Source organism: Grammomys surdaster, unplaced genomic scaffold, assembly GCF_004785775.1.
Source record: "Grammomys surdaster isolate TR1022 unplaced genomic scaffold, NIH_TR_1.0 169, whole genome shotgun sequence".
NCBI classification, from domain to species: domain Eukaryota; kingdom Metazoa; phylum Chordata; class Mammalia; order Rodentia; family Muridae; genus Grammomys; species Grammomys surdaster.
In genome coordinates, this window is record NW_021604617.1 from 8,429,066 (window position 1) to 8,456,714 (window position 27,649).

The 27,649-nt window shown below is 45.1% G+C and overlaps 1 protein-coding gene across 2 annotated transcripts in view; it reads left to right on the forward strand.

Moving 5' to 3' along the window:
* Ubr2 (ubiquitin protein ligase E3 component n-recognin 2) overlaps positions 1-27,649 on the forward strand; it is an 84,748-nt gene that overhangs the window by 7,394 nt on the left and 49,705 nt on the right. The window contains exons 2-11 of one of the 2 annotated variants that reach the window (XM_028766519.1): positions 2,184-2,443; positions 10,036-10,114; positions 11,940-12,053; positions 15,805-15,935; positions 17,769-17,907; positions 18,504-18,566; positions 22,270-22,390; positions 23,443-23,550; positions 24,285-24,373; positions 25,177-25,275. In XM_028766519.1, the coding sequence (XP_028622352.1) occupies positions 2,184-2,443; positions 10,036-10,114; positions 11,940-12,053; positions 15,805-15,935; positions 17,769-17,907; positions 18,504-18,566; positions 22,270-22,390; positions 23,443-23,550; positions 24,285-24,373; positions 25,177-25,275 (1,203 nt within the window). Of the gene's footprint in view, positions 1-2,183; positions 2,444-10,035; positions 10,115-11,939; positions 12,054-15,804; positions 15,936-17,768; positions 17,908-18,503; positions 18,567-22,269; positions 22,391-23,442; positions 23,551-24,284; positions 24,374-25,176; positions 25,276-25,345; positions 25,445-27,649 lie in introns of both variants that reach the window. The other variant, XM_028766521.1, reaches the window with a different exon arrangement.

The following is a 27,649-nucleotide window of genomic DNA, read 5'->3' on the forward strand; positions in this document are numbered from 1 at the left end:
AAAAAAAAAAAAAAAAAAAAAGAAAACATGAAACAATGTTTGGAAAAATCACTTTTACCTAAGCAGTAAAAACTCAAGTTCACTATTACAGCCTTTCTCTCAATAGCATTCCTTGTGACCAAGCGTTTAGACTTTTAGCGAAAGTTCTCTGGAGTGTGAGATTGACTAAAAAGTAATACATGCCACTCATGAAATTTTTGTTTGTTTTTTGTTTTTCGAGATAGGGTTTCTCTGTATAATAGCCCTGGTTTTCTCTGTATAATGGCCCTGGTTTTCCTGTAACTCCCTCTGTAGACCAGACTGACCTCAAAGTCTCAGAGATCTGCCTGCCTTTGCCTCCTGGGTGCTGAGATTAAAGTCAGGCACCACAATCTCAGGCCTACCTCATGAATATTTAAAATGTTATTTTTAGAAGGAAATATGGGGATTAAAGTTTCTGTAGTAATAGTTACTTGAAGGCCTGACATTTACTTTTTAATTTATTTTTCTTTTTATGTGTATGGGCATTTTATCTAGATGTATGTCTGTGTTACCATGTGCATGTCTGGTGTCCTTGGAGTTTAGAAGAGGGTGTCACATCTCTTGGAACTGAAGTTCCCGGTGGCTTGTGAGCCACCACGTGGGTACTGGGAACTGAGCCTGGGTCCTCTCAAGAGCAACAGGTGCTTTAACCTCTGAGTCAGCTCTCCAGCTCTGTACACAGACTTTCTCAGGTGCTAGACTTGATCATACTTCCTTGAGTTCTTGGTCTTCCTGCTTCTGCCTCGCGTGTTCTGGGATTCCGGGCACACGTCACCATGACTTCCCTGACTAGGAGTCTGATTTTCTTTATGGCTTTTCGAGACAGGATTTTTCTGTGTAGCCCTGGCTGTCCTGCCACTCTGTAAACCAGGCTAGCCTCAAATTCAGAGATCCATCTGCCACTGATTCCCAGATTCTGTGACTAAAGGTGTGCACCACCACTGCCCTGTCTTTAAGCAAGACTGATTGCAGCCTAAGTAAATGCTGGGTCTGAGGGTTGTGTTAGCAGTTCAGATAACTTTTTAGTAGAAGTGGGTCATTTTATTTCACGTTTTGAGGTTTATAATCTTTTTCTTGGCTGAGAGGCAACACGACACAAAGATGTTTAAGAGAGCACACGGGCGGAGGGCAGGCCTGCGGGCCAGGAGGCAGGGAAAGGCAAGGGTTCAGTGGGTAGTGTTAGGGACTTACTGCCCCGCTGCAGGCCTGAGCTCCCCGTCACACACACCCCTTCTTCCTGTGTATAACTGAGGCGGGAGTGTAGACCTATTTGCAGTCATTCATTGGTGCTCACTGGTTTAAACCTGACAAGAGGGGGAGGGAGTCAGGAAAGGACTGAGAAGACACCTTGCAGGAGACAAAGCGAGTGCACTTGGAGATGGTGGGCAAGGGGTTCTGTAGAGAAACAGATGAGTGGATGCTGGCCTGATGGCGGAAACAAAGCAAGCAAACGAGGCAGCGTCGCAGATTTGGATGGCGGTGGGAAGATCCTGAGCTCAGTTTTGGCTTGGTACTTGTGAGATACCAGGGTATGTAAGAATTGGAAGCAAAAGTTGAGGCACAGAAAGGGGAGGTGTTTGTTCTGTTGTTTTCAATTTGTATTTAGTGGTGAGAGCCAAGGGGGATAGATTTATAGGGGGAAGCTGGTCAGAGAAAGAGGCCATAGGCCAGGCTCTCGTGAGACTGTACATGTATGCTCTCTCTCGAGTGTGTGTGCGTTCACACGTGCACACGCACACGCGCGCACACACACACTCTCCATCTATCCCTGTCACAATTAGAGTAACATTTGAGCAGAGCATTCGATGTCAAATGAACATAAGAGATAACAGCTGGGGTCTGAATCAGGACAGTGTGTGTGGGTGTGTGGGGTGGTGTGATGGTAGGGGCACATATGTCAAGGCAAAGGAACAAAAAGGGGACCCTGTTTTCTCCTTTTCCTTTTATGAGGGTCCTGGGATTGAAATAAGTCATCCAGCAAGTACTTTTACCAGTTGAGCCATCTTGCTGGCCCAGATTAAATTTTAATGTATAACAGTATAAACAAAGTATGATTTTTATTAGTAGTAGTATTAGTTTCTTACCAAAAATGAAGTTGGGTATAATTACTCAAGCTAACAGTCAGTTGGCTTTATTTAAAACCTTGTTTTGTTTTTCTAAAGAAATGGCTGCAAGCGACTGACCTCACCAGAGAAGTATACCAGCATTTAGCCCACTGTGTGCCCAAAATCTACTGCCGGGGTCCCAACCCTTTCCCTCAGAAGGAAGACACACTGGCACAGCACGTCTTGCTGGGACCAATGGAGTGGTACATCTGCGGCGAGGACCCTGCACTGGGCTTTCCAAAGCTGGAACAGGCAAACAAGCCTTCTCACCTCTGCGGCCGAGTGTTTAAAGTCGGGGAGCCTACATACTCCTGCAGGTAACATGCTACAGCTCTCCTGTTCAGCCTCACATTTTTATTTCTAGATTATAAAATCTATACATTTAAAAGTCCACAGTTTAATAAACTAATTTGGAAAGAAATATTTATGAAATTACTTCCCAGTTCAAGAAACAGCCTGTCACCAGCGCAGGAGAAACCCGACCGCCCCTGTGCTGGCTGGAGTCCTTCTGACCCTTCCTGATGCCCAGTGCTCACAGTGATACTTTCTGATATGGCCATTGTTCCAGAGTTGCCTGTGGGACCCTGTCACAGCAGCGCGCCTTTGCTGCTGTCCTGTCCCTCAGCAGCTTGGGGCACTTCTGTCCTCTCTGGCATTGTGAGGTGCCCACCCACCGCTTTCTGTATTTGCTGTGACCTATATGGAGAACCAGCCATTTCTCCAAGGAGTTTCTTCTTAATTGGGAATGGTAGAAAGTAGGATATGTTGGCTGCATGGGCTTACTGATACAAGATGACCTTAAAAGATTGGTGAAATTGAATCTGAGAGAGTAGACGGAGAATAACGTGCCCTGACCTGTCTGACTTTCCATTCTGATTATCACTGTTAACACTTTTGTCTGTCCAGAAATTCTCTATGCGTGATAGGTATCATGTGTGCATATGTATATATAGACTATCTTAGCCATAAGTATGCACACATACATACAAAAAGGCATATATGGGCTGGAGAGATTGGCTCAGTTGGTAAAGGCACCTGCTGCTAAGCCTCAGGACCAGAATTTGAAGCCAGAGACCACTGGTAGTAGGAGAGACCTCCACACGTACTCCATGGCACTCAAAAGTCCATACACGTGTGCCCATGCACACACGGGAACTACTGAAATGAGGCAACCATGTGAGCCCGGTGTGGTGGTACATGCCTCTGATGTCAGCACCCTGAGTCAAAGGCAGCTGAGGTGGATCTCTGAAACTGAAGCCAGCCTGGTCTACACAGTGAGTTCCAGGACAACCAGGGCTGCATAGACCTTGTCTCAAAAGAAAGAAAAGATATATGTATGCAGATGTTTGCAGAGGTTTCTGTTTGACCAAACTTAGCCTCTTTCCATTTAGTTTATATGGCTAGATACGACTTCACTGTGCAGACATAATGTTGATAGAGGCCCTGTTTAACTTTTAAAAAGCATTTTCTTGTAAAATTCAAATTAAGCTAATTAAGGTGTCTGAGTTTCCATGTTAGTTTTACTTATTAGCGTGGTCAGAATATCGGTTCTGATTGTACTGTACAGTGAAGCACTGTTAGATTGAATTCTGTAGTATTTTATTTTTTATTTTACTTTTCTGTAGTATTTTAAAGATCTCTTTGTGTGTACTACTGATGCTTAGAGAATAGATCTCGCCCAACCTCGTGACTTATGAATATGGAAGCTGCATCTCAATGGGCCTCACAGTGTCCTTTACACCCAATAGATACAAGCCCCATCACACATTTGTATGTTTCTTAAATCTAAAGTCTGACACTTTTGAAGATTACAAACTAATTATTTTGAGAATGTCCCTCTAGTTGGGTTCATCCAGTACATGATCCTTGTACCTTTGGCCAGATTGCCACAGAGATGAGGAATCTAACCCTGTCATGGCCTGTGGTCCCATTGATCACTTGATATGGTGCTGTCTCTACTGTGAGGTCACTTCCCCACGTGATCAAGAACTATGGGACAGCACTTTGGCTCTATAGCTGTCTTTTTCTCTATAAACTTTAAGTCTCCTTGTTTTTTAATATTTTTGCAGTTTTAGAACTTGAATATGAAATGTTCTGACACGTGGCCATTGATGTGGTCCTGATGGTTGTTTTTATTTGGACTCCCTGTCCTCGTGTCCCCAGTAGGGACCTTCTGCACCGTCAGCTTTTTACACTGCTAGTGTTGTCACAGTGCTTCCTTAGTCTCTGCCATAAGACGCCACGGTGGCATCTTGGATTTCTCCCAATCTGCCTTGAAATCAACCATTTTCCCAACAAACTGGTTTTCTTAGTAGAGATGGTGTTTGGAAATAGCACAGTGGCCAGGTGGCAAGTGTGCCCATTGCGTTGGGTTGTCCAGTACTTCTACACCCTCTCCGAGGGCTACATTTCATCTCTGTCCAGGCACTGAAGTAGATGTCTGAGGTCAGGCTCCAGTGATTTCCCTAGTTCTAATCAGCCTATGTGGGTTCTGTTTGTGTAGTTCCCTGCAGTGACAGGAGGAACTTGAGTCCATCATTTGTCTGTGTGCTGACTGCCTGACTCTTGCCACCCAACTGTGCTTCTTACCATGTTCAGGGACACAGCCTAGCCTTCCATGTGTCTCTGCTGGACATCTGCCTTGACCAGAACTCTGAAGCCCCCTGGCTCTCTGCCTGCTAGATCGAGTGTCTCTGTGTGGTGCACAGCAGTGTGTAGGAAATCTGCAAAGCCCCACCTGACCCGTAGTTAGGGGTTGATGCCACATCATCTTCTATCCTTAGAGGAGTTCTTAGAGGAACAGCACCAGTAGAAAGTGGACACATTACAAAAGAGCGTTTGCTAGGACGGCTAGCATGATGGCGTCTGGGGAGTCCCAAAGTGGCTGGCTCAGTCCGTGAACCTTCATACCTCTTTGCTACCAGTCTGGTGCTCAGGACCTGGATAATTCTCAGAGAATCCACTAGTCTTCAGCCTACATCAAAGACCCAGGAAGCTGGAGTCCAGTTGAATGGAGGATGGCGGCTGCAACAGGGATAGACATACTCATTCAGCAAGCTGTGTGGGGCACACTGCACCCACTCAGGGAGCAGAGAGACATGGATGCTGCTGCCCGGCTTGCCTCTCCCTTTTACTCAGTCAGGACCCAGCTCTCAGGATGGGTCTTCCCACCTCCTTTAAACCTCTCTGGAAACATCCTTGTACACATATGCAATGATGCATGTCTACTGCGATTCTAAATCCAGTCACATGGATGATGAAGGTGGCCAGGATGTTTCCACTCTACACTCATCCTACTTCTCTGAGCACAGAGGGGAGCTGTTTTATCTACCCTGAATCTCAGCTGTGCTTAAGCGTGGTCTGCAGCACTGGGCTGTCCTGGGCTTACCTTGGGATCCCTTCCCTTAGTCACTGAACCCTGAGCTGCCTGCCTGTTGTTCAGCCTCTCTGTATTTCATCTCATCTCACTTGGTCTCAGTGGCTGCCATGGTGGGAGAGCTGAGTGTGTGTTACCCTACACACCAACAGAAGCCAGTCAGATGGAGTCACGCTTAGTCCTCCCATAGCCTCTGTAAAAGCCAGTCAGATGGAGTCACGCTTAGTCCTTCCATAGCCTCTGAAATAGTTCCCTTCAGAAACCCGAAGGTCTGTGAGTGAGTTACTTCCTTACAACCATAAAGCTTAAAGCTGGGCTGGAAAGATTGCCTAGCAGTTAAGACAAGTGACTGCTCTTCCTAAGTTCAATTCCCAGCAACCACCTCACAACCATCTGTAATGGGATCCAATCCCCTCTTCTGTTATTTCTGAAGAGAGCAACAGTGTGTTCACATACATAAAATAAATAAATAGATCTTTAAAAATAAATAAATAAAGCTTAAAACTACATACAATGTAGAGGAAAACTCAGATTCAGTTTCTCCTGTTATATTCTCATAACACGATGCCAAAATGTGTGGAGATCATCCATCCCCAGCACACACACACGCACATGCACACCCAGCCCCCCACCCCGGGTGCAGGCAGGCAGTTATAAGACAGGCTTAGGCTTCAGCTCTACGGACTGCCCCCTCCCACCCCATCACAAACTGTTGTCACGGTTCTGAACCCTTTGTGTTCAGGAGGGATTAAGAGTATTTATGAGCCCGGTAGTGGTGGCACACCCTTTAATCCCGGTACTTGGGAAGCAGAGGCAGGCGGATTTTACAGAGTGAGTGGCAGGACAGCCAGGGCTACACAGAGAAACCCTGTCTCGAAAAACCAAAAAAAAAAAAAAAAAGAGAGAGAGAGAGAGAAAGTATTATGACTCTCCTTGGGTTTGATTGATTTGCTGCATGCAATTGTATTTCTTGAGCTACTATAAATCATGTTGCAAAGGATACAGACAGACCAATGTGCAGGGCAGGATGTGAGAGACAGGGCGTGCCTCCCTCTGTAAGCTCGCCATGCCGCAGCCTTTCTGGTTTTTATGGAATATGCGTGAAACTCAGATAGTCATGCAGGAACATGACTGGACAAAAAGGATAAGGCCTAATGCTAGTGATAGACTGAGTGGTAAACCCAGCAAAGCCTGGCATGAATTTCTTTCAGCCTGTCTAGGTGGAGTGTGACAGGAACTCTCCGGGAATCTCCATCAGGGTCCACTTAGCTGCTCTCAAGTTTCTTGATGGCTATCTTCAGGACAGAAAGGCTGGGATGAGTGTACTTCCGGTTCTGGTGACCTGGCTTAGAAGGGAAAACAGGTTTGGCAGGAGAAGCCACAAGTTTGCTGAGGCCTGAGGCACCTCCATGTTATTCCAGTCACTAGGAAGGCACAGGCAGGGAACACGTGTCATATCACACCAGGCCTCTGACTGCAAAGCCCTTTTTCATTCTTCTGGCCTACCTTTTATTCTCACATACCAGTGTTAGGAGTTTTTTCACTCATGTAATAAAATGTGGGGAAATGGGCTACGGTTTTGTTTTTTGTTTTTTTGTTTTTTTTGTTTTTTTGTTTTCCAGCTAAATGGACCTAAATTCAAATGTGTAGACATGTACTTTGTTGTTAAAAATCTATCACTGAGGCTGGAGAGAGGCTCAGCAGTTAAGAGCCCTGTCTGCTCTTGCAGAGGGCTCAAGTTCCCTTCCCAGCAGTCATGTTGGTCCACTTGAAACCACTCGCAACCCCAGTTGCAGGGAGACTAACTCACCTCTGTCCTATGCAGGCCTGTGCACTCAAGGTGCACATACCCACATTAGATACACAGAAATACATATAATTTAAGATACTAAGAATAAATATTGAAAGACATGTGATATGCTGGCAAGATGGCTCAGCGGGAGGGGTGTTTGTCATCAAGCCTTAAACTTCCAGTCAAATCCTCAAGACCCGTGTGATGGAAGGAGGAGACTGACAGCCACGAGTTATCTCTCCTCCACGTGTGCACTGGGGTACATAGGCATGCCCACACTCACACACACACAGACGTGCGCACCCTCTCACACACACACACCAATAAATAATCCACAGTGCACTGGGGTACATAGGCATGCTCACACTCACACACACACACACACAGACGTGCACACCCTCTCACACACACACCAATAAATAATGAAACATGAGTTGACTGTAATAAGAGTTGTTTTTGAGTATTGACGTTTTTGCTTTAATGGATTATTTCTCGTGACCTCTGAAACTCAGAAGTGTGGCCTGCTGTTGGGAACCATTGTCCTTGTAAAGGCTGGGGAGTTTGAGTTGGAGAAAGCAAGACCTCTATCTGCTTTCCTAGGTTCTTTGACACCCTAGAGAAAGAACTGTGGGGTAGGAATCCCAGTGTTAGGGATCCTGATGAATTTTTTGCAGAGACAAGTGGGACATGCCAGCCTCTGGAGAGAGCTGTGCTGCTGGGATTGGAGGCCCCTTGTCTTCTGGGCACTCTAAATGGAGCAGAGGAAGGAGTGAGGTGCGATTTGCCCCTGTAGGGTTCACTCTCTGTCCTTTCATGGGGCATTCTGTGTGTCAGGTACGTGACGGGAACAGCTCATTTGCAGGGCTGAAGACGCGGTGACACCATGATAGTGAAGCAAGGGTGTGGTCTAGCATCGCAGCAGCCACAGGATGGCCTGCTGTAACGTGGCTCTGAGGTTGCATCAGCAGCCAGCCTCCATGCAGTTTGACCCTTAGTGGAAAAGCACGTTGTCTTGTGGTATGGCTCTCTCTTACCACAAAGTACACACAAAGGTTACTACATAGACAGCACACTTGGGCTGTGGAAAGAGATGTTGGTAACTCAGCACTGTGGACTTGTGCTGAGCTCAGAGCTCCTGTCATCCCAAACAGGGCTGCTCTGTGAGTCCTGTTTCCCAGTTGCAGATGTGAAATACGTACCTAGTGCCTCAGGGGGAACAACAAACATTGTCAGATCCCAGGGCTGCTGCTGAGGGTGCAGGGGACAGTACAAAGGTGACATTTTGCTGCTCACTCTCTGTTTCTTTAGTAGTGCTGTTAGTTATGTGTTTCCAATTCTTGTTCAGTGACATTTATATGTCAACCAGCTACTCTTGAAAGTGTTCTTCAGATTAAGCATAGAAAATCGTGCCATCCTGGGTTTCGCAGCCTCAAACATTCACTCTGCCTTAGTACATGAGACATCTGTGTCTCATAGGAACATTTGTCGCCCCATTCTTTGGAAATTATTTTATTTTATTTTATTTTATTTTATTTTATTTTATTTTATTTTATTTTATTTTATTTTACTATAGACAAGCGAATCAACAAACTGTCAGAACTACCTTAACTCTTTTGGGTACTAAGCACAATGGCCTTTACCCACTAGAGGTGAGACCGAGAGAAACCTACCCAGGTGGGAAAATCCAGAAGAGATAAATGTGAATCTGAGAACACCAAGGAGTCAAATAATAAAAACCTTTAATCCCAACACTCGGGAGGCAGAAGTGGTCAGATCTCTGTGAGTTCAAGGCCAGCCTGGTCTACATAGTTCCAGGGCAGCCAGGGCTGCACAGAGAGACCCTATCTTAAAACACAGAAAACAGTATCACCAGCACTCAGTGTGGCCTTCACTTTAGATGTTACTTCCAACAAAAAGGTGTAACCTCTGACTTAAGGGTTTGCTTAGCTTCCTGGGTCAGGTATCCCCAGACCTTTGGAGAAATGGACCGTTCTAGTCGAGTGTGTGCTCAAAGGCTTCCTTGTGCACTCCAATATGAAGCAAAACCTTTGTGTTGATTTCATTGAGTGAAGATCTAACAGATTTTGGGGAGTGACATCTGCTATCTTGGCACTGGCAGAAGGATTCTTGTTGTTGTTATAGGTATTTAATAACTCTTATTAGTTCTTGCTATGACCTTTCCAGTCCCTCAGTAATCAAGTCAGAGTCTTACTGACTTAATTAGCTTTAGCACAGTTACTAGACAGTTATCCCTAAACTGCTTCTCTGTGCTGGACCGGCTGTTTCTCAACTGCACTCCCCAGGTCACTCACTGTCTGAGTCTTGCCTGGGTTATTTCTCCTCCATCCGTCTCTCTTCAGGATGTCTCTCTCCCTCAGCCATCCTGTCTGAGACTTGCTTTCTCCATCTTTCTCCTCCTTTCCCCTCTCTCTTCCTGGTCCCTACCTGCGACCCCCAGTCCCATAACCAAAGCCCCACCTACCTCTATTCTTCCCAGTAACTGGCTGTCAGCTACTTTTATTTAAGCAGTCAGAGGAGATTGGCAAGCAAACTTTACACAGCATCACTCGGTGTACATGAGATGTGCTCGTCTGGACTGCAGCCAGATCTCGGGGGCCAGTGTTTAGCATTCAGATACATAGCAGCACCAGGCCAGCTCCCAACAGATTCTGATGTTGCAGGAGAATGTATTAATTTTTGACTCTCTGATTTATTCATTCTCTTTTTCTTTAACTTCACAGAGACTGTGCAGTCGACCCCACCTGTGTTTTATGCATGGAGTGCTTCTTGGGAAGTATCCACAGAGACCATCGATACAGGGTCAGTAACATTCACATGGTTACCACACACAGCATTGATTTTTATACTAATTCGGTCTCATTTTACGCTTGAATGGATGTGAGGGCAAGCTGGCTGCAACGTCGCTCACCCCGTTGATCCCCAGCTTGGTTTAGCTGACTGTGGCTAGGTGGTTATGCCCTTCTCCCTCAGTGCTCTGCTTGGGTTCCCTCAAGCTGCATGCTCAGTTTTCCCCGGCCCGCGGGGATTCGACGAGACCTTAGGGAAGGGGGCGAAAGAATGAAGGGACAAGAAACACAAGGAATGAGAGCAAGTCTGGGGTTCTGATCAAGCTCTGAAACTTTAATTTCAGGTGCAGGTTATAAAGACACAGCAAATTAGGAAGTTTGGGTGAGGGTCGTTGCTTAGGAAATGCCAGACGTTCTTTAAGTTCCTGGGGCCTGAGACCTGTGAACGTCTTTTCTTAACCTTGCACTGACTAGGCTTTCTAGAACAGCAGATAACTTCCTGGGTTCTCTTAGAACAGCAGGTAGTTTCCTGAGTTTGGCTCCCAGCATCAGTTGAGAACAAAGACCTCTCCAAATGCAACACCAGTCTTGAGGGTATGCCCGGAGCTGAGTCCCTTGCTAGAACCTCCAAATCAGTTCTCAGTTTAAAGCCTGACTATCTAATAGTAAGGGGAGATGATAGTTTTCACCTTGTGGAATTTTAGTTTTGTTTTTAGGAAATATAAAGAGGTATGTGTTGATGGGTCATTCAGGGCCACCTCCAGCACCTAAGACTCCTGATAGTTTTATTATGGGCAGATCATCCCCAGACCTGGGATGGGAGATGGTGCCTCAGGATTCTGAGGGTAAGGGACAGTTGGTAAGAGGAACTTTTTGTTCTCAGGGAAGATAAAATGGTGGGAGGAACTGCTCTTAATTAGGGAGCCACTGGGTCAGCGCCTTCCCACCAGTTTGGTTTTGTTGACTCTAGCCCAGTGTCGATGATAATAGGAAAAGGGGCCATATATAAAATCAGTTGTCTTTATTCTTCTAGACCAGGGAGAGGCTCCCAGGTCCCTTCAGCCGCTCTAGCTGGTGTTTGGTAACAAGAGCACGCGTGCACAGCCAGAGCAGGGCTGCTGTTTCTCACAGGGCTGCCTACCCATGTTTCTTGGCCCACGTCTGCCTCTCCTGCCCTGACTGTGCTGTGATGCAGAGCACACAATGCTTACTCTGGGCAGAACAGAATGGAATTTATTCTAAAATTTGCTGCACTTGAATTTACCCATCCGTATAATAACACTTTTTTGATTTTGTTGTTGGTTTTTTTTGGTGGCTTTTTTTTTTTAAATAGGTATGCCACCTATTAGCCTGTAGGGTCTGTCTTGCCAGACTTAGTAACTAAGACAGTGTGACTAATTAATGATGTCTCCAGGTGATAACAAAGTTTCAACAGTGACTGCTTTTTACCGACCCTTTTAAAAGACAGATTTTTAGGAGCTGTTAAAGGAGAAAAAAAAAAAACTGTTTTCCTAAACCTGCTGTGTTGTGGTACCATTAGCATAGACAGCAATGCTGCCAAGCAAAGCCCCAGGGAACCTCTGCAGCTTAATTAAGAAGGCAGTGTGTGCAGACAGCCTCTGAAGTATCTAGATTTCCCCCACTGCAGTGAAGTAGCACTTTTTTATTTGAAATCACTTACTTACTAGAAAACATTGATAAGCCCCTTTTATTTGATTTTTTTCCCCTCCAAAGCAAAGAGACACTTAAGCAGATTTCTGTCCTCAGCACGTGACATTCTTACTTCTCATCTGATAACCCAGTGAGCTCTTACCAGATACTGTCTTCTTTTCTTCAAGATGACCACGTCAGGAGGTGGAGGCTTCTGTGACTGCGGTGACACTGAAGCATGGAAAGAGGGTCCTTACTGCCAAAAGCACAAGCTCAGTAGTTCTGAAGTTGTGGAAGAGGAGGTAAAGACACCCCAGGGTTGTCATTAAGTGTGTACTGTATTGATTAGAAGTGTGCATGTGTGTGTTTGCCCAAAGGCCAGAAGCTAATGTTGGCCGTCTTCTTCTTTTGCTTCCCACTTTGTTTTGAGACAGGATCTCGTGAGCAGAGGATCGTGGAGCCCCAGGGAATCCTGTCTCCTCCCCAGTGGGAGATTCCGTTCCGTAGAGAACCCTGCCTTGTAGTATTAAGTAGATGTACTCTTCCAGGCCCAGCTTTGATCTTGGGTGCTGGGCTAAGTTAGATCCTCGTGTAACGTGTAATTATTAACAGTAAAACAATCCACACTGTTGCCAGCTAAGCACCGGTGGTCTTGGTCTGTTCCCAACCTGATACAGATCCCGAGACCAAGACCACGTTGTGTTTCTCCTAGCCAACGCCTCTCCCACAAACACTGGCTCTGCCTCTCCGGAGCTCTGCACTCCCAGGTTCCCGTGGCTAGCTGGGGCATGCTGTCACAGCCACACTCCACTCCAGTTACTTTTCCCCTAGAACTTGGTCCTTGCCCAGTCTTCCAGTCCCAAAGCCACCCGGCTATGTTTCTTTCCCTCTGGCCTACCTGAGTTGCTGAGAATGGAAAATACCAGACAATCTTAGTTTAGAATCAACAGAAGATACAGCTGTTGGGCGTGGAGTCTATCCTGAACCATCAACGCTTCTACATTAGAAATCTTCCAGTGGTAGAATCCACCACCAGATCTAACAGGTCCTGGTCTGCATCCTACCTCCTTTCACTCCTGCCTCGATGTGCATAAAGACCGTTCCTTCCTCCTGTGTCCCTCTTCCCCTCTCCGACCCGGAAGGCCTGCCTCCTCCTCCCCCAACGATTGGCTTCTTGTCATCTTTATATCCAGTCAGTTAATTAGGGGGGTCTGCTACACTCATGTCCTTGGCAAACTGGTTAGCTAGACTAGCCTTCAGCTTCAGCAAGAGACCCTGCCTCAAAAAAAGTAGAAAGAGTAGAAAAAGACACCTCATATCAGCTCTGGCCTCTATACACATGTACACATGTGCACATGTACCTACCTACATACATAAACATACACGTATGCATACAAAAGAATAAAAGTAAAATAATTTGAGTAAAAAGAACAGAATAGTATTTTGTCATGCAAAAGTGATGTGAAATCTGAATTTTATTTATAAATATTTTTGAATACAGTCATACTTCATTGTTTTAAAGATGTGTGTGTGTATCTCTCTCTCTCTCTCTCTCTCTCTCTCTCTCTCTCTCTCTCTCTCTCTCTCTCTGTGTGTGTGTGTGTGTGTGTGTGTGTGTGTGTATCCCCAGATTGTCTCTGACCTACCAGCTTCCAAATAATGACACAGAGACATGTTTATTTATGACAGTTCAGACCTTGTATGGTAGACTTTTCCCCAGCCAGCTTATGTAACTTAATTAACTTATTTATTCTAATTTACGTTTAGCCACGGGAGTGTTGCCCCTACTTCAATCCCAGCACCTATTTCTTCCTTCGTGTCTGACAGACCAGTCACCCCATCACCACCTACCCCTGTACCTGGTTCTTTCCCAGAGTTCCTGTCTCTGCCCAGATGTCCCACCTTTCCTCTCCTGCCCTGCTATAGGCTGTCAGCTCTTTACTAAACCAATCAGAAGGTGATGAAATAGAAATAACAACGCCAATGTCCCAACACTCAGCTCTCTGCTGGTACAGAGATCCACGTCTGCCTGATAGAAAGACAACCCTTACACAGTGAACAAGGAATTATCCCAAACACACACCTTTTTTTTTTTTTTTTTGGTTTTTCGAGACAGGGTTTCTCTGAGTAGCCCTGGCTGTCCTGGAACTCACTCTGTAGACCAGGCTAGCCTCGAACTCTCGAACTCAGAAATCCGCCTGCCTCTGCCTCCCAAGTGCTGGGATTAAAGGCGTGCGCCACCACCGCCCGGCCAAACACACACCTTTTATTTAGTGTATGGATGTTTGCCTGCCTGTATGTCTCTATACTATGTAGATACAGTGTCCTCAGAGGCCAGAAGAGAGTGTCAAATCCCTGTGGGACCAGAGTCACAGATACTGTGAGCTACCGTGGAGATGATGGGGATCAAACCCAGGTCCTCTGGAGGTGCAGCCAGTGCACTGATGCTGAGCCCCACTCCAGCCCGCGCTTCTGTTTGAACATATTGTCTGTAACCTCTTTCCCATTATAGCAGCAGAGTTGTAGAGCAGAGCCCCACATCCTGTAGTGACTTAAAGTCTGACCAGGCAGGGTTCTGTAAAGGAATAGAACCAGCAAGTACAGATATATTCCAAAGGGGGAATTAGTAGAATCTGGGCTTATGCAGGAGGAGCTGGCCTGGCCAGCAGTGGCCATCTGCACGCTGGAGAGACTGAACCTCAGCAACCCCTGTTGGCACTGCAGCCCTGGGAGTTGCTGGAGAGTCTCTAACGCTCAGTCACTGTGGAAGCCAGACGTTTCAGAGGCTGGAGTTTGATGGCAGCAGCTCTAGCTGCACTTGCTCAGACGTGAACTCAGAGAGGCGTCTGCCTGGACCTCTTTCCTGCTGGCTCCTTATCAGAAGGTGCGCCTGACTTTGAGGGTAGATTGCCCTCCTCAGTAAACCTTTGTGGAAATGACCCAGAACAGACCCAGATAATACCAGATTTCCTCAACATGCCAATCAACATTGACCGTTGCAGGGCTGGAGAGATAGCTCAGCAGCTTGATAGAGCAGCACTGGCTGCTCTTCTAGAGGACCCAGAGTCAATCCCCAACACTCACATAATGGCTTACCACAATCTGTAACTCCTCTATGAGGAATATGACCAACTCTTCTGACCTCATCAGAGTCCAGGCAAGCATAGGCTGCACATAAACCCTTGTAGGCAAAACATCCATACCAGTAAACTAAAAATAATTTAAAAAGATTAACTATTGCAAGTACTGTCTGATGATGGAGAAAGTTTGCTGAGCAGGCATTTAGGCCGTTGGGTATGTTGTGTTGAGCATACCTGGTTCCCCTTCGTTAAACTGCAGTGTCTCCCATCACCGCGGCAGTTAACAAGCACCCGTCAAAATTCCACGTGGCCCTTGGCATAAGGAGTGAACAGAAAAGCTAGTGGGTGTCAGAGACCACAGTACACTGTGTGACACTTCCTTTGTGAATTTAGGAAACATCTCCCGGGTCCTACATGGGAAAAGGCTTGTTTTCTTCCCTCCCTGTAAATTTGATAGCTGATTGTCTTTCCTTTTGTAGGGTTTTGGGGGGCGTGTGTGTGTGTGTGTGTGTGTATGTGTGTGTGTGTGTGTACACATGGTTTCCACACGATCATGTGAAAGTCAGAGCACCTTGCAGGAATGGGTTCTCTTGGGCCACCGTGTAGGCCTCGGGGATCGAACTCAGATGGTTATGCTTGACTGCAGACCTTTCCTCAATTCTGCCGCCTGGAGCTTCCCACACAAAGCTGGAAAGATGGTTTGATGTTATAATATAGAGATTCCTGTGTGCCATTCCAGAATGTTTAGTTATATTTACTGGGTGTTTGAGTGTCTTGGTATTTTGGCTCAGCTGATTTAAAATTGAGATCACTGAAAGAAAACATTTTAGGAAGTTTAATTTTGTATTTTGTCACACATACAGGATTAAATTCATTAAATGAACCTGTCAGCCTTCCTGTGTTTGAGAGTTGGAGCTGGAAGGCAGAAGAAGACAGTGTGCACTAATGGGTTGTGTCTTCCGTTCTCCCTCAGGATCCTCTTGTGCATCTATCAGAAGATGTGATAGCGAGAACTTACAACATTTTTGCCATTATGTTTCGATACGCAGTAGATATACTGACCTGGGAAAAAGAAAGTGAACTGCCTGATGACCTAGAAGTGGCGTAAGTATTGTCCATTCCTCATGTGTATAGAACTGCTAAATTTTAACATCTTTCACACAGCAAGGAGAAGTCGTAGTCTTTCTTTTAAAATTACTACATTTTTTCATTCATTTATTTGTGCGTGGGGAGGAGGGAGTATTTACACTGGCATATGATGGAAGTCAGAGGAGAGCCAGCAGGAGGCAGTTTATCTAACAGGTCTTGGGGATCGAAGTCAGATTGTCAGACAGACAGCAACTGTGCTTACCTGCTTAGCCACCTTACTGTCCTAGTGCTTTTTTAAAAAATGGTTAGATTTTAGCAGAATCTTAAGTTTGGTCTTACAGTTTTGCAGTTTGTATGATTAATCAATGAAGGTTTTCCTAAGTTGATTGGTTTATAACAGTGTTAACCTATGTAGAACTAGCAAGATGGCGCAGCAGGTTGAGTCCTTGGCGGCAAACCTGACAGCTTGAATTTGATCCCTAGAAAGAACCCACATGAACCCTCACCTCTCCGTCCTTTGTAGCCAGGCTGACCTCAAACCCAAGAGATGCCCCTGCCTCTGCCTCCCAAGTGCTGGGATTAAAGGCACGCCACTGTGCCCACTAATGAAGCTGGAGAGGGGTCAGGGGATGAGCTCTTCTATATATAAGTGTATTTAAGGGATTTATGAAAGGCTTAAATACAACTTTAGGCATTTTGCTTCTAATTTTAAATTTCATTCAAGACTGTGCTATTTTCCTGGACATCCACCATTTTTATTTAGACTATTGAGGTCATCGTCTTGTGATGAGACAGTTGAATTCAGCCACAGCTGTGTTAAAAGGACTGGCTGCTTGTCCCTGGCTACATGCTCGCCTCACATGGCCTTTTCTCTTCTGAAAAGTCACTCCCTGCTTGTTGGACCTTGTTTCGTAGCTGAGGGTGATTGTGGGCTGGAGAGACTGGAGGTTGGTCGTTAGAAGGTCACTAGAATAATTGGACGTCAGTCACCAGAGGTTGACCTCTCTCTATTGTCAGTGTGTTCTAGACAATTACGATTGTGGGTAGTGTGTCAGCTGCTTTGTTTATTTGTTTGTTTTTGTAACAGTCTTTCTCCATGTAGCCCTGACTGTCCTAGAACTCTGTAGACCAGGCTGGCCTCAAACTCAGAGATCCACCTTCCTCTGCCTCCTGAAACCTGGGATCTGAAGTCCTGCGCCACCACCACCCAGCAGGGTAAAGTGTTTTTAATAGGACAGGGTGGTGGTGTACTAGTTTGGAAATGTTGACAGTTATTTAGACGTCCTAATTCTGTATTCGTGAAATTCAGTTGGTCAGTTCAGCTCTGAGTTGAATGCCTGAGAAACAGGTAGCTCTCTCTTTTCTTCTCTCTGTCTCTGTCTCTGTGTGTGTGTCTCTCTCTCCCTCCCTCCCTTCCTCTCTCCCTCTCTTCCTTTCTTCCTCTTTCCTCTCATATGTGTGTATGGGAGGGGGTTCTAGCAGTCCTAGAACTCCCTCTATAGACTGGACTGTCCTCGAGCTCACAGATCCGCCTGCCTCTGTTTCCCAAGTGCTGGGATTAAAAGCATGTGCCACCACAGCCTGGCTTTTGGTTTGGTTTGGTTTGACTTTATTTTCAGTTAATTGCCCAGGGCCACTAACACAGAGCACTCTAGTGGGCTTCTCTGATAATAGTTGCCATATCCGTAACCATCTGGCTAGAAGCCTGTCAGCCAGAGCCCTTTGGCCAGCACTGATTCTGGTCTCCCTCCCTCGGGGCCTCTGCTACTGCGCATGCCCACAGCTGCTGCCTTGATGGACACGCCCACTCCTTACACTGCATTCATGTCGCTGAGGTTTTCTCCACAGAGAGAAGAGTGACACCTACTACTGCATGCTGTTCAATGACGAGGTCCACACCTACGAACAGGTCATCTACACGCTGCAGAAAGCCGTGAACTGCACACAGAAGGAGGCCATCGGCTTCGCAACCACCGTTGACCGAGATGTACGTAGTTATCATAAGAAACTCAGCAGTCTTTCATGTGAGGTCTCGCTGCATAGTCCTGGCTGGCTAGAACTTTCTGTGTTGACTATACTAGCCTCGAACTTACAGAGATTTTCATGCTTCTACGTCTCAATGTCTGGGATTGAAGAAACTGAGTTTCTGTTATGAATAAGCTGGACTAGAAACAGTAGTTAAAAGTAAATATCTCTAGGCTAATTTTCTTTTATTTCATTTGAATATTGGCCCAAATATATATTACTGTAACTAAGCAGTTACCAGGTAGAACATTAAAAAGAATATACAGTTGCCCTAATTCTTTTCAGTGATTAAAAATACTGGGCCATGAGAATGGTCATTGTAGAAGTCTGGTAGAATAAAGGATCTGTTGTCAGGGTAACACACACACACACACCCGGTAGTTTAAGCATTGAGGAGAGCATTAAAGAACAATTTTAGTTTTTCATTGGTGTCTAGGACAGATGTTAGAATACTAAGGACTGCCTCAGGCTGTTACATGTTTGAGCATATTTTCTGGTTTGCAGGCTAGCCGTGCTAAGTATAATGCTTTCACAGTTAGTTTTAAATGTCTTTTCCAGGGGCGTAGGTCTGTCCGATATGGAGATTTCCAGTACTGTGATCAAGCAAAGACAGTCATTGTGGTAAGTGATTTAAAAACAGGTCTTTTTTTTTTTTTCTTTATTATCTTAAGATTAACTCTGTAGTTCAGCATTTATTAGGACATTTGCCTTCATAAGTCCAGTATCACCTGAGTTTTGTTTAAAGCTCATGTTTCTTGTCATCGATTACTCTACTTCTCTCAAGCTCTGTAAGAAAGATAGCCAACGGAATAACTGATACTTAGTGAAGTCACGTGTCTTCTGTTTTCCCGTCTCCTCAGAGAAATCTTACAAGGCTCTTTGCACTTGACACCTTGAGCCACCTCCGTGGTCCTGATGTTTTGCTCTGTTGTAATTATTTTTAGATATACTTTATGTGTGTGAGTGTTTTGCCTCCATGTTTGTATCCGTGTCATCTGCTGGTCCCTTAGGAGATCAGGAGAAAGCATTGGGTGCTCTGGAGCTGGAATTACAGGCCGCTGTGAGCTGTCACGTAGGTGCTGGACACCGAGCTGGGGCTTCTGCAAGAGCAGCAAGTGCTCCGAACCACTGCCTGTTTTTAGTTGTGAGGGTTCCACGCTGACTTTTAGGAACTAAACCAGCCTTTATGAGCAATATGGAAATTCAAGAAAAGTACTTTTTGGCATACTGTGACCAGGTATATTCAGTATTTAGTAGCATTTAGTATTTTGCTTTTTTAAAAGAAAAATATTCCCCACACTTAAGTTTGTGTATGAATTTGGGCTTTGGGGGTCAAGGCAGGGTCCCTCTGTGTAGCCCTGACTGTCCTAGAACTCACTCAGTAGAACAAGCTGGCCTTGAACTCAGAGGTCAACCTACCTCCCCCGAGTGCTGGGATTAGCTTAGGTTTATTTTTAATTATTCCATATAACTGCATTTTATGCAGTTGTTCTTTTCTAAAAAGATTTTTACGTGTTGTACAATGTCTTCAGTATGTAGTTAGAAGTAAGGTTGTGAACACCCATAGAGAGCTTCTGTCTTACTCTCTTCCTGCTTGCTTTAGGATTTTTATTTTTTGTTTGTTCCCTTGAGATAGTATCCTGTTAGCCCATTCTGATCACAAGCTCAGCAGGATGTAACTGAGGCTGACCTTCAAGTGTCTTCCTGGTTCCTCTGCCTCTGCCGTCCATTGCAGACAGCTGCTTCTGTGCACAGGCAGCCTGGAGGCCTGGGCTTTGTTTCTTCTTGATCCTATTCTCCCTCCCTAGAGATTGCTACTTCCCTCAGATCACTTGTTTTAATTTGTGATGTTTTTGTTTTTTATGGGTTTTTTTTTTTTTTAAAGACTAACACTTATGAAGTTCTGACTGACCTGGAACTCAGTAAGTAGATCAGTCTGGCCTTGAACTCAGCAGAGATTCATCCACCTGACTCTGCCTCTTAAGAGCTTATATAAATTTAAGAAAAAAAAAAAAAAAAAAGAAGGAAGGAAAAGAATTGCCATTCTTATGTTCTTGAATTGGTACCCATCTGTTAAATTTGCCTTTCTTACTGAACATTCTCTGTAAATGATTAGAGGCTGTGCCATGACCATACAAACGCATAGATTCTTACTTTCAGGAAATGCTATCATAATATCTAAGTCTAATAGGCTATGGTGTGTGCGTGTGTAGAAAGCCAATGTGCTGCTAATAGATTATTTGGGATAAAATGTTCCCAGTAGGTGGGCCTGGGCAAATGATAATGTTTACCCAATTTTTACCATTCTTGTTCTTATGGCAAATTTTGAATAAAAATGTATTTATGAGGTCTAAGTTTGAGTTCTCTGATGTTTAAAGATGCCCATGAATGGGTCTGGCAGTCACTCTAAGATGCTGTGTTCAGAAGTATGAGAAATTGAACTGGAAAGGCAGTCAGAGCTTGCTGCAGTGGCACATGGATGCAAGTAGGACCAGTGCAGACAAGATAGCATGCCACCAGTACAGAGTCATGAAGCATCCCATATTTCACACAGAAACGCTAGACTCATTGCTATGTCCTTGATTTTTGACCTGTATGTAAATACATGTTAATGGTTGTTTTTCATGTCTCCTTACATGCCAGTGGATCCTTGACATTAGTGTTTATGACCCCTGGTGGTATTTGCTTAAGAGTGGCCAGGTGTATTGGTTGATACAGAAGAATCCAGATATGCTTAGTCTTGTGAAGAAACTGAGTGACTACAAAACAGACATAGCTTTGCTAAGACTAGACCTCAGGAGTCAGAAAAGAAAAGAAATATATTTTTAGCCATAGCAAATTTCTGTCTAACAGAATATTCTATACCTAATGTCAAGAGACAGATTTGGAAAATCCATTTCTAACACAGATGTGTATGATGTGTGCATGCACAGAAAGCCATCCATGTTAAAAGTAGGTTATGGGGATGAGGTAAAGAGAGAACCCAGACAAGACATAAAAGGAAGTGAAGTTGTGTGTTCAGGAAGTGTTGCTGGACCCAGTAGACATTTCTCTGACAGAGATAAATAGCCAGTAAGAACGTGGGGACATGGACACACTCTGACTGCGGCAGCCAGCTACCTACGCTTTCTGGAATGAGTTCTGTCCAGAAAAATAGTCACCAGGGGGCTAGGGAGTGCTGATGGGCACATGCATGGACAGGAGCCACTGCAGAAAGCTACGTGACAGTTTCTCTAGAAATTAAAAGTAGAATTACTTTATGAGCCAGTAGCTTTGCTTCTAGGTATGCAGGTAAAAGAGAAATTTAAAGAACCCCGTGCCAGGGGTTCGTGCCAGGTGAGCAGACAAACGTAGCATACATTTACAATAGACTGTTACTCCACATTTAAGAAGGAAGGGCACTCTGTAGGCGCTACACTGTGTACAGCTCTTGGCTGCTTCGACAGTGAAACAAGCAAGCAATGGATGATCACTTGTATGAGGGACGAGCAGAGTTGTGGTGGCTCAGGGGGAAGGAGCAGGCCCACGTTCAGTAGGTATAAGGTCTTAGCTTTCAGAATAAAGTATTTGTGGAGCTAAATCGATAAGGTCCGGCCTTAAGAGCACTGGCTGCTCTTGTAGAAGATCCAGATTCAAATCCCAGGGCCCACGGGACAGCTAACAGTCATCTGTAACACCAGTGCAGTAGACTGACACTCTCCACTGGCCTCCGCAGGCACTGTGTGCATGTGGTATGCAGACATCCATGGGGGCAAAGCACCCATACACATACAATTCAAAAATAAAACCTTAAAAGACCAAATCCTCTAGCTGGGTACAGTGCCACCTACCTTTAATCCCAGTGAGAGGCAGCCGTCGGAGGAGCTCTGAATTCAGGGGTGGGTGCATTGGGAAATATTGGTTGTGTACTGGGTGAGCACTGAACTGTGCTCTTTGAAATACTTGAGATGCTGCGTGTTTTGTGGATATTAGCGTGGTTTGAAAGTTGATTGCACGCACATGTGCAGTGAACTTCTAAGTAAATCATATCGTTTAAGAACTCAAAGGCAGAAAGCAAGCTTACGTGAGTATTTAAGCTATTTGTGATTGACTCCTTAGGTTTTCAAACACATGACCAGAGGCACTGGTGACCAAGGTGCGGTCTCTTACTGTTGTCTCTGAATCTTCAGATTCACCTAGAGACTAACTGGAATCCCTAAATTTAAAAAAAAAGTGCTTTATTCCACAGATACTGAGGTGTGCTTGTATTAAGAATGCTGACGTCTTTCTGCCTCTTAAAACAGCTGTTTTAAGTCTGTCTCCTCTCCCCCCTGTTTCCTTTAAGAGGAACACCAGCAGGCAGACCAAGCCGCTCAAGGTTCAGGTTATGCACTCCTCCGTGGCCGCTCATCAGAATTTTGGTTTGAAAGCTCTGTCTTGGCTGGGAAGTGTTATTGGATACTCAGGTAGGTTTAGTATGTTGAGACCGTCTCTAAATAACTTGACAAAAAGAACAATTTTCAGTGACACAGCCTGTCGAGGGCTTCGCAAGTGAAGCCAAAAAATGCTGCCATGATTAAAACCCAGTGGTGACACAGTTTAAATAGAGTTAATTTAAGTCATTGAAATGTTTGGCCTCCTCCAGCTTGTGTACAAGACCAGTACTTTGCATCTCTGAAAATGTGTACTTGGACATACTAGTTTATGTTGGCTCAGTTTTAGATTTCTCTTTTCTCTGCTTACAAAGAGGCAATTGTAATATACTACAATTGTGAATCTCACACCCAAAGCCAAAAATGCACGTTGGATGACTTAGGGATAGGTCTATGCCACCTGTCTTAGGTAGGCAAGACATCATAATGTTTACTGTCGGGAAGGTCCTTAATATTTGTATTGAAGGCTGTTACCAAAACACCACACTGAACTGGTGGTTAAAAAATGCATTCGAGACACCCCATGCACATATGCTGGCGAGCTTGTCTAGAGTGTGACATACACAAGGCGTGGGGGTCTGTCTCCCAGGCCTCTCGTGGCTGAGCTGTAGTAGGTTTCAGCTTGATGGGAAATGTTACATAGCACTAATAACCCATGTTGATGCATATTATAGCATAGGGGTCATGGTTCTTGTTACCAGCGTTGTAGAATAGCTTCCTTAAACACAATGGTGTTTATGGCCAATTTCACTACATCTGCTTCTACTAGCATAAATGCCTAGAGAACAGCATTTTATTGGCAGTTGGGGATTCTTTTTCTTGAATTAAGTTCAGTAAAGCAGAGAAGGCCATTGCCATCCTGACAGACATTAACTCTGACATCCTAAAATGAGAGATGTTTGTAATTTGAGATTTCTATTTTTTTTCTCCTTTTCAGAAAACTAAAACAGCTAATACTCCCCTCTTCTCAGTTTAACCACCATTAAGTCATGTGGCGCTCTGGAGCCCCTGGAAGTCATCTTCTGTTAATATTTGAAGTTTTTGGTTTCTGTCCCATGACTGACTGCTCTTCCTTCTGTTTAAAGATGGCCTTCGCCGGATTTTGTGTCAAGTTGGATTACAAGAAGGCCCAGATGGTGAAAACTCTTCTCTGGTTGACAGACTGATGCTTAATGATTCCAAATTATGGAAAGGTGATTTGTTTGTTGCTTCTAAGGGTTGAGGGATCAAAGTTTCTTTCCATCTGAAAATGTTGTTAAAAAATATATTTATGCTTTTTAAAATTACAGTTGCAAAGCTAGATTCAGTCACTAGAGAATACACCCAGCCTTTAGCAAACACACAGACATCAGCGCTCTGACCCTACTTTTGTAGAACATTGTAGGGAGTTGTGTAATCCGGAGTGAACAGCTTTTACGGGCCTAGAGCCTAGGTGCTGTGGATCCCTCAGTCCCCCTATCTTGGTCTCTAGGGTGCTGGGAGTACAGGCATGTGCTACCTTCCCTAACTCTAAATAAATTTTGTAATAAAATATAAAGGTTGTTCCCTCCCTTACAAAATGTTCTCCTTCAGAACAAAGGGGAGGAGAATTAACTTTGCATGCATTTTATTTTTAAAACTATCGTAGGGTGGAGATACGGCTCCATGGTTAAGAGGGCATATGGCTCTAGCACAGGACCCAAGTTCCGTTCCCAGCATACATATCATGTGGCTCACAGCGTCTGCCAAGGCCAGTTCCGTGATCTCCTGGACACACGTGCATACATGAACAAACATGTAGATAATTAAAGTAAAATCCTTTTAAAAACAAAGGGATTAATTACAAACGTCAGGTTCTGAACAAAGTGGAGAGAGTTTGTCCTTGTTTGAGACACACGAAGCTGTGGAAGTGGACTCCAGCCTGTCTCACGCTCTGCTCTTTCTGAAGGTGCTCGGAGTGTGTACCATCAGCTGTTCATGAGCAGCCTGCTCATGGATCTCAAGTATAAGAAGCTGTTTGCTGTCCGATTCGCAAAAGTAAGTAGGGTTTTTCCCCTCGGTTTTGATGATAAACAAATAGGTTATATAAGGAATAACTATAGTATATGAACTCCAAAAATATTAGTGTTTAACCGTGAGTTGTTAGGCTATCCAGGTGAAAGTCTAAGAAACTTCACAGTCTTTTTTCCCTTTATTAATAAAGGTGTAGACTCCTTACCTGCCCCGTCCCCCAAAAAAATAAAAACGCAGTGACTGAGACGTGAAGTGATGGAGGCGCCGCTCTGTGCCATTATGAATCAGTCTCAGCCTACTGTCAGAGTTCTCAGAGGCCTGTGCTGCTCTTGGGTCAGGATGGGCGTGGTGAATTGATGGTTGAGGGTTGGCTCACAGTTTGGCTTCCGCAGCACATGATGCTGCTAAGACTTACTTTATGTATGTCCCCAAGTAGAAATTGTAAGCCAAGGAAGCTCGTGATTGTCGTTTGGAGAGCTCTTTTTTCCAGAACATCTGTGTCTGTGTCCTATTTCCGAATCTATTGATGGTGACCTTGAAGGAGTCACATGCTTGTGTGTGTTCCTAAGCAGCGCAAGCCTGGTTTGGGGACAGACAGCATGATGTTGCTGTGTCCCTCTCCCACCCCAGTGTACAGTGGCCTCAGGGTGATAGGAGTTCTGACTCCCTCTTTGGGCTCCAGAAAAGCCAATTGTCACAGCTCTCCTGAAGCAGTGTTCGTTGTCCTAGCAGTGCCCTCGGTTGCCATCTCCAGCACTGACGTTTCAGTATGATCCTAACCGTTTGGTAGCTGTGGATTAGAGGTGAATCTCCCCCTTGTTGTTTAGAATTACCGGCAGTTGCAGAGAGATTTTATGGAGGATGATCACGAGCGAGCAGTGTCGGTGACTGCTCTGTCTGTCCAGTTCTTCACCGCACCTACTCTGGTGAGTAGTGTCTGCCTCTCCTCTGTAACTCATAGCCGGCACTCCTTGCCTCTTTTTGCCTTCTTACTAGAACTATGAGCGTTTGCAGAGAGATTATGTGACAGATGACCACGACAGAGAGTTTTCAGTCGCAGACCTCTCGGTTCAGATATTCACAGTTCCTTCACTTGTAAGTACTGAAAGACTAGAGAACGCTCTTGGTTTCCATTAAGCTACAGAATAAGAGAGGTAAGACCTGCGTGTCCCTGGACAGGGGACTCCTCTATAGAAGGCAGTCAGATGTCAGACAGGGCCAACCTACAGAACACACCTTTGAGTATCAAGGTACTCCTGGAGGAGAGCCCGTTTGAATCCAGTGCTTACTTTCCCACAGGGTTTCCTAGTGGTTCAGACTGATAACATTCAGCTGGTTGGTTTATCAAATATGTTCTTGACATTTAAACCAGATAATGCACCAAATACCACCTTAGATCTTGAAGAATCTTCTCCTCGACCCTCCCCCTCATAAGGAAAGAGCAGCTAAGACAACTGAGTCCTGCTGCTTGGTCTGTCTGTTTGCTCAGGCTCAGCAGGCGCTCCCTCACCTAGTCAGGGTAACTGCTGTGCTGAAACACCATGACTAAAAGTACAGTGGGGAGGAAAGGGTTTACTCGGCTCAAGCTTCCACACTGTGGAGGAAGTCAGGACAGGAACTCACACAGGACAGGAACCTGGAGGCAGGAGCTGATGCAGAGGCACCAGTGGGGTGCTGCTTACTGATTTGCTCAGCCTGCTTTCTTAGAGAACCCAGGACCATCTGCCCAGGGATGGTACTGCCCACAATGGGCTGGGCCCTCTCCCATCAATCGGAAGTTAAGAAAATGCCTTATAGGCCTGCTGACAACACTGTCTTATGGAGGCATTGTCTCAGCTGAGACTCTCTCTCAGATGGCTCCAGCTTGTGTGAAGTTGACATAAAACCGGCCAGCACACTCTTGGAGCTTCCATTAATCAAGGTTTTCATGTGTGGTAACTAAAAATCACTTTGTTGAACAAAATTATTAGCATTTATTAGGCATGGTTTCTTAATGTGAACCGGTGAGCAGAACAAATGTGGCTCAGATGAATAACTAACGCTCCCAGCCAGAGGACCTGGGTTCAGTTCCCAGCACCACATGGCAGCTGAAAACTGCCTGTAACTCGAGTCCCAGCCCTCCAATGCTGCCTCCTGGCTCCACAGACACTAGGTTTGAATGTAGTGCGCACCTGTGCAGGCAAACACCAGTACACAGTAAATCTGGTTTCTGAGAGAGGGTCCAAGAGTTTGGACACTTCACTTAGGAAGTTACCTTATGTGGTGACTGAAGGAAGGCAGATGTGTGCAAAGTCTACAGTAGCGCTGTGTGGGGAGCAAAGCGCCTGGGGTACCTGGAGACCCCAGCACAGAGCAAGGCTCTGGAGTGTTAACCGTTTGTATGCACTTCCCTAACAAGCACATGTGCTAGCTAGAAAAGAGAGAGACAAATTTTTTTTTCATTTATTTTTGTTAAGGACTGTTCTACTAATGAATTTCTTTCAGTAATTTGCTCATGAATGAATGCTGTTATAGGGTAAATCATAGGATTGTGTGTTTAAGAACACGAGAGGACACTTGAATCACTGTATTTTGATTTATCATGTATGTGTGCATATGTGTACATGCGTGTGTGTGTGTTTCTGTAATACCAGGATCTAACTCAGGGCCTCACACATGCTCAGTAAGCTTGCTCTACCACTGCAGATGTGATCTTAAAGACTGGCTGTTTGTAAGTTGGGGAGTAAATTGGAGAAAGACAAGAAAGTGAATCTGGGGAACTTAATTAGAAGTTATTGCAGCAAGGCCAAGGGAGTTAGCTAGCAAAGGTGCTTGCTGCTGAGCCTGCCACCTGAGTGCAATGGTGCGGCCCGCGAGGAGGAAGGAGGAGGAAGAGACTCCTACAGATTGTCCTCTAACCTCTACCGTACACTGTGCACACACACGGTAGTTAGTTAATTAACTGATTGATTGATTTTTGCAATGTAAGCGGCTGAGGGGCAGTCAGGGAAGACTGTACACACAACACAGCCCAGGTGTTGGCAGGGATGCCTGAGTCAGATTTACAGAGCTGCCTGGGGGACTTGAAGGACTGTAGCTTCTATGACTGCTGAGATCGTGGAATTGTGAGTGATGGTTAAGATGGCTCTGAGGTTTCTGACTTGGAAATTACTGGAATTTCTAAACACGTCTTAATGAAGGTATTTGTTCTTAGTTTTCTTCTTAACATATTTATTCCTTTACATTACTCAATATTAAGCCCATGGGGGCTACTGTGAAATCTGAATATGAAGATTCATCACACCCTCTGCTTCCATCTAT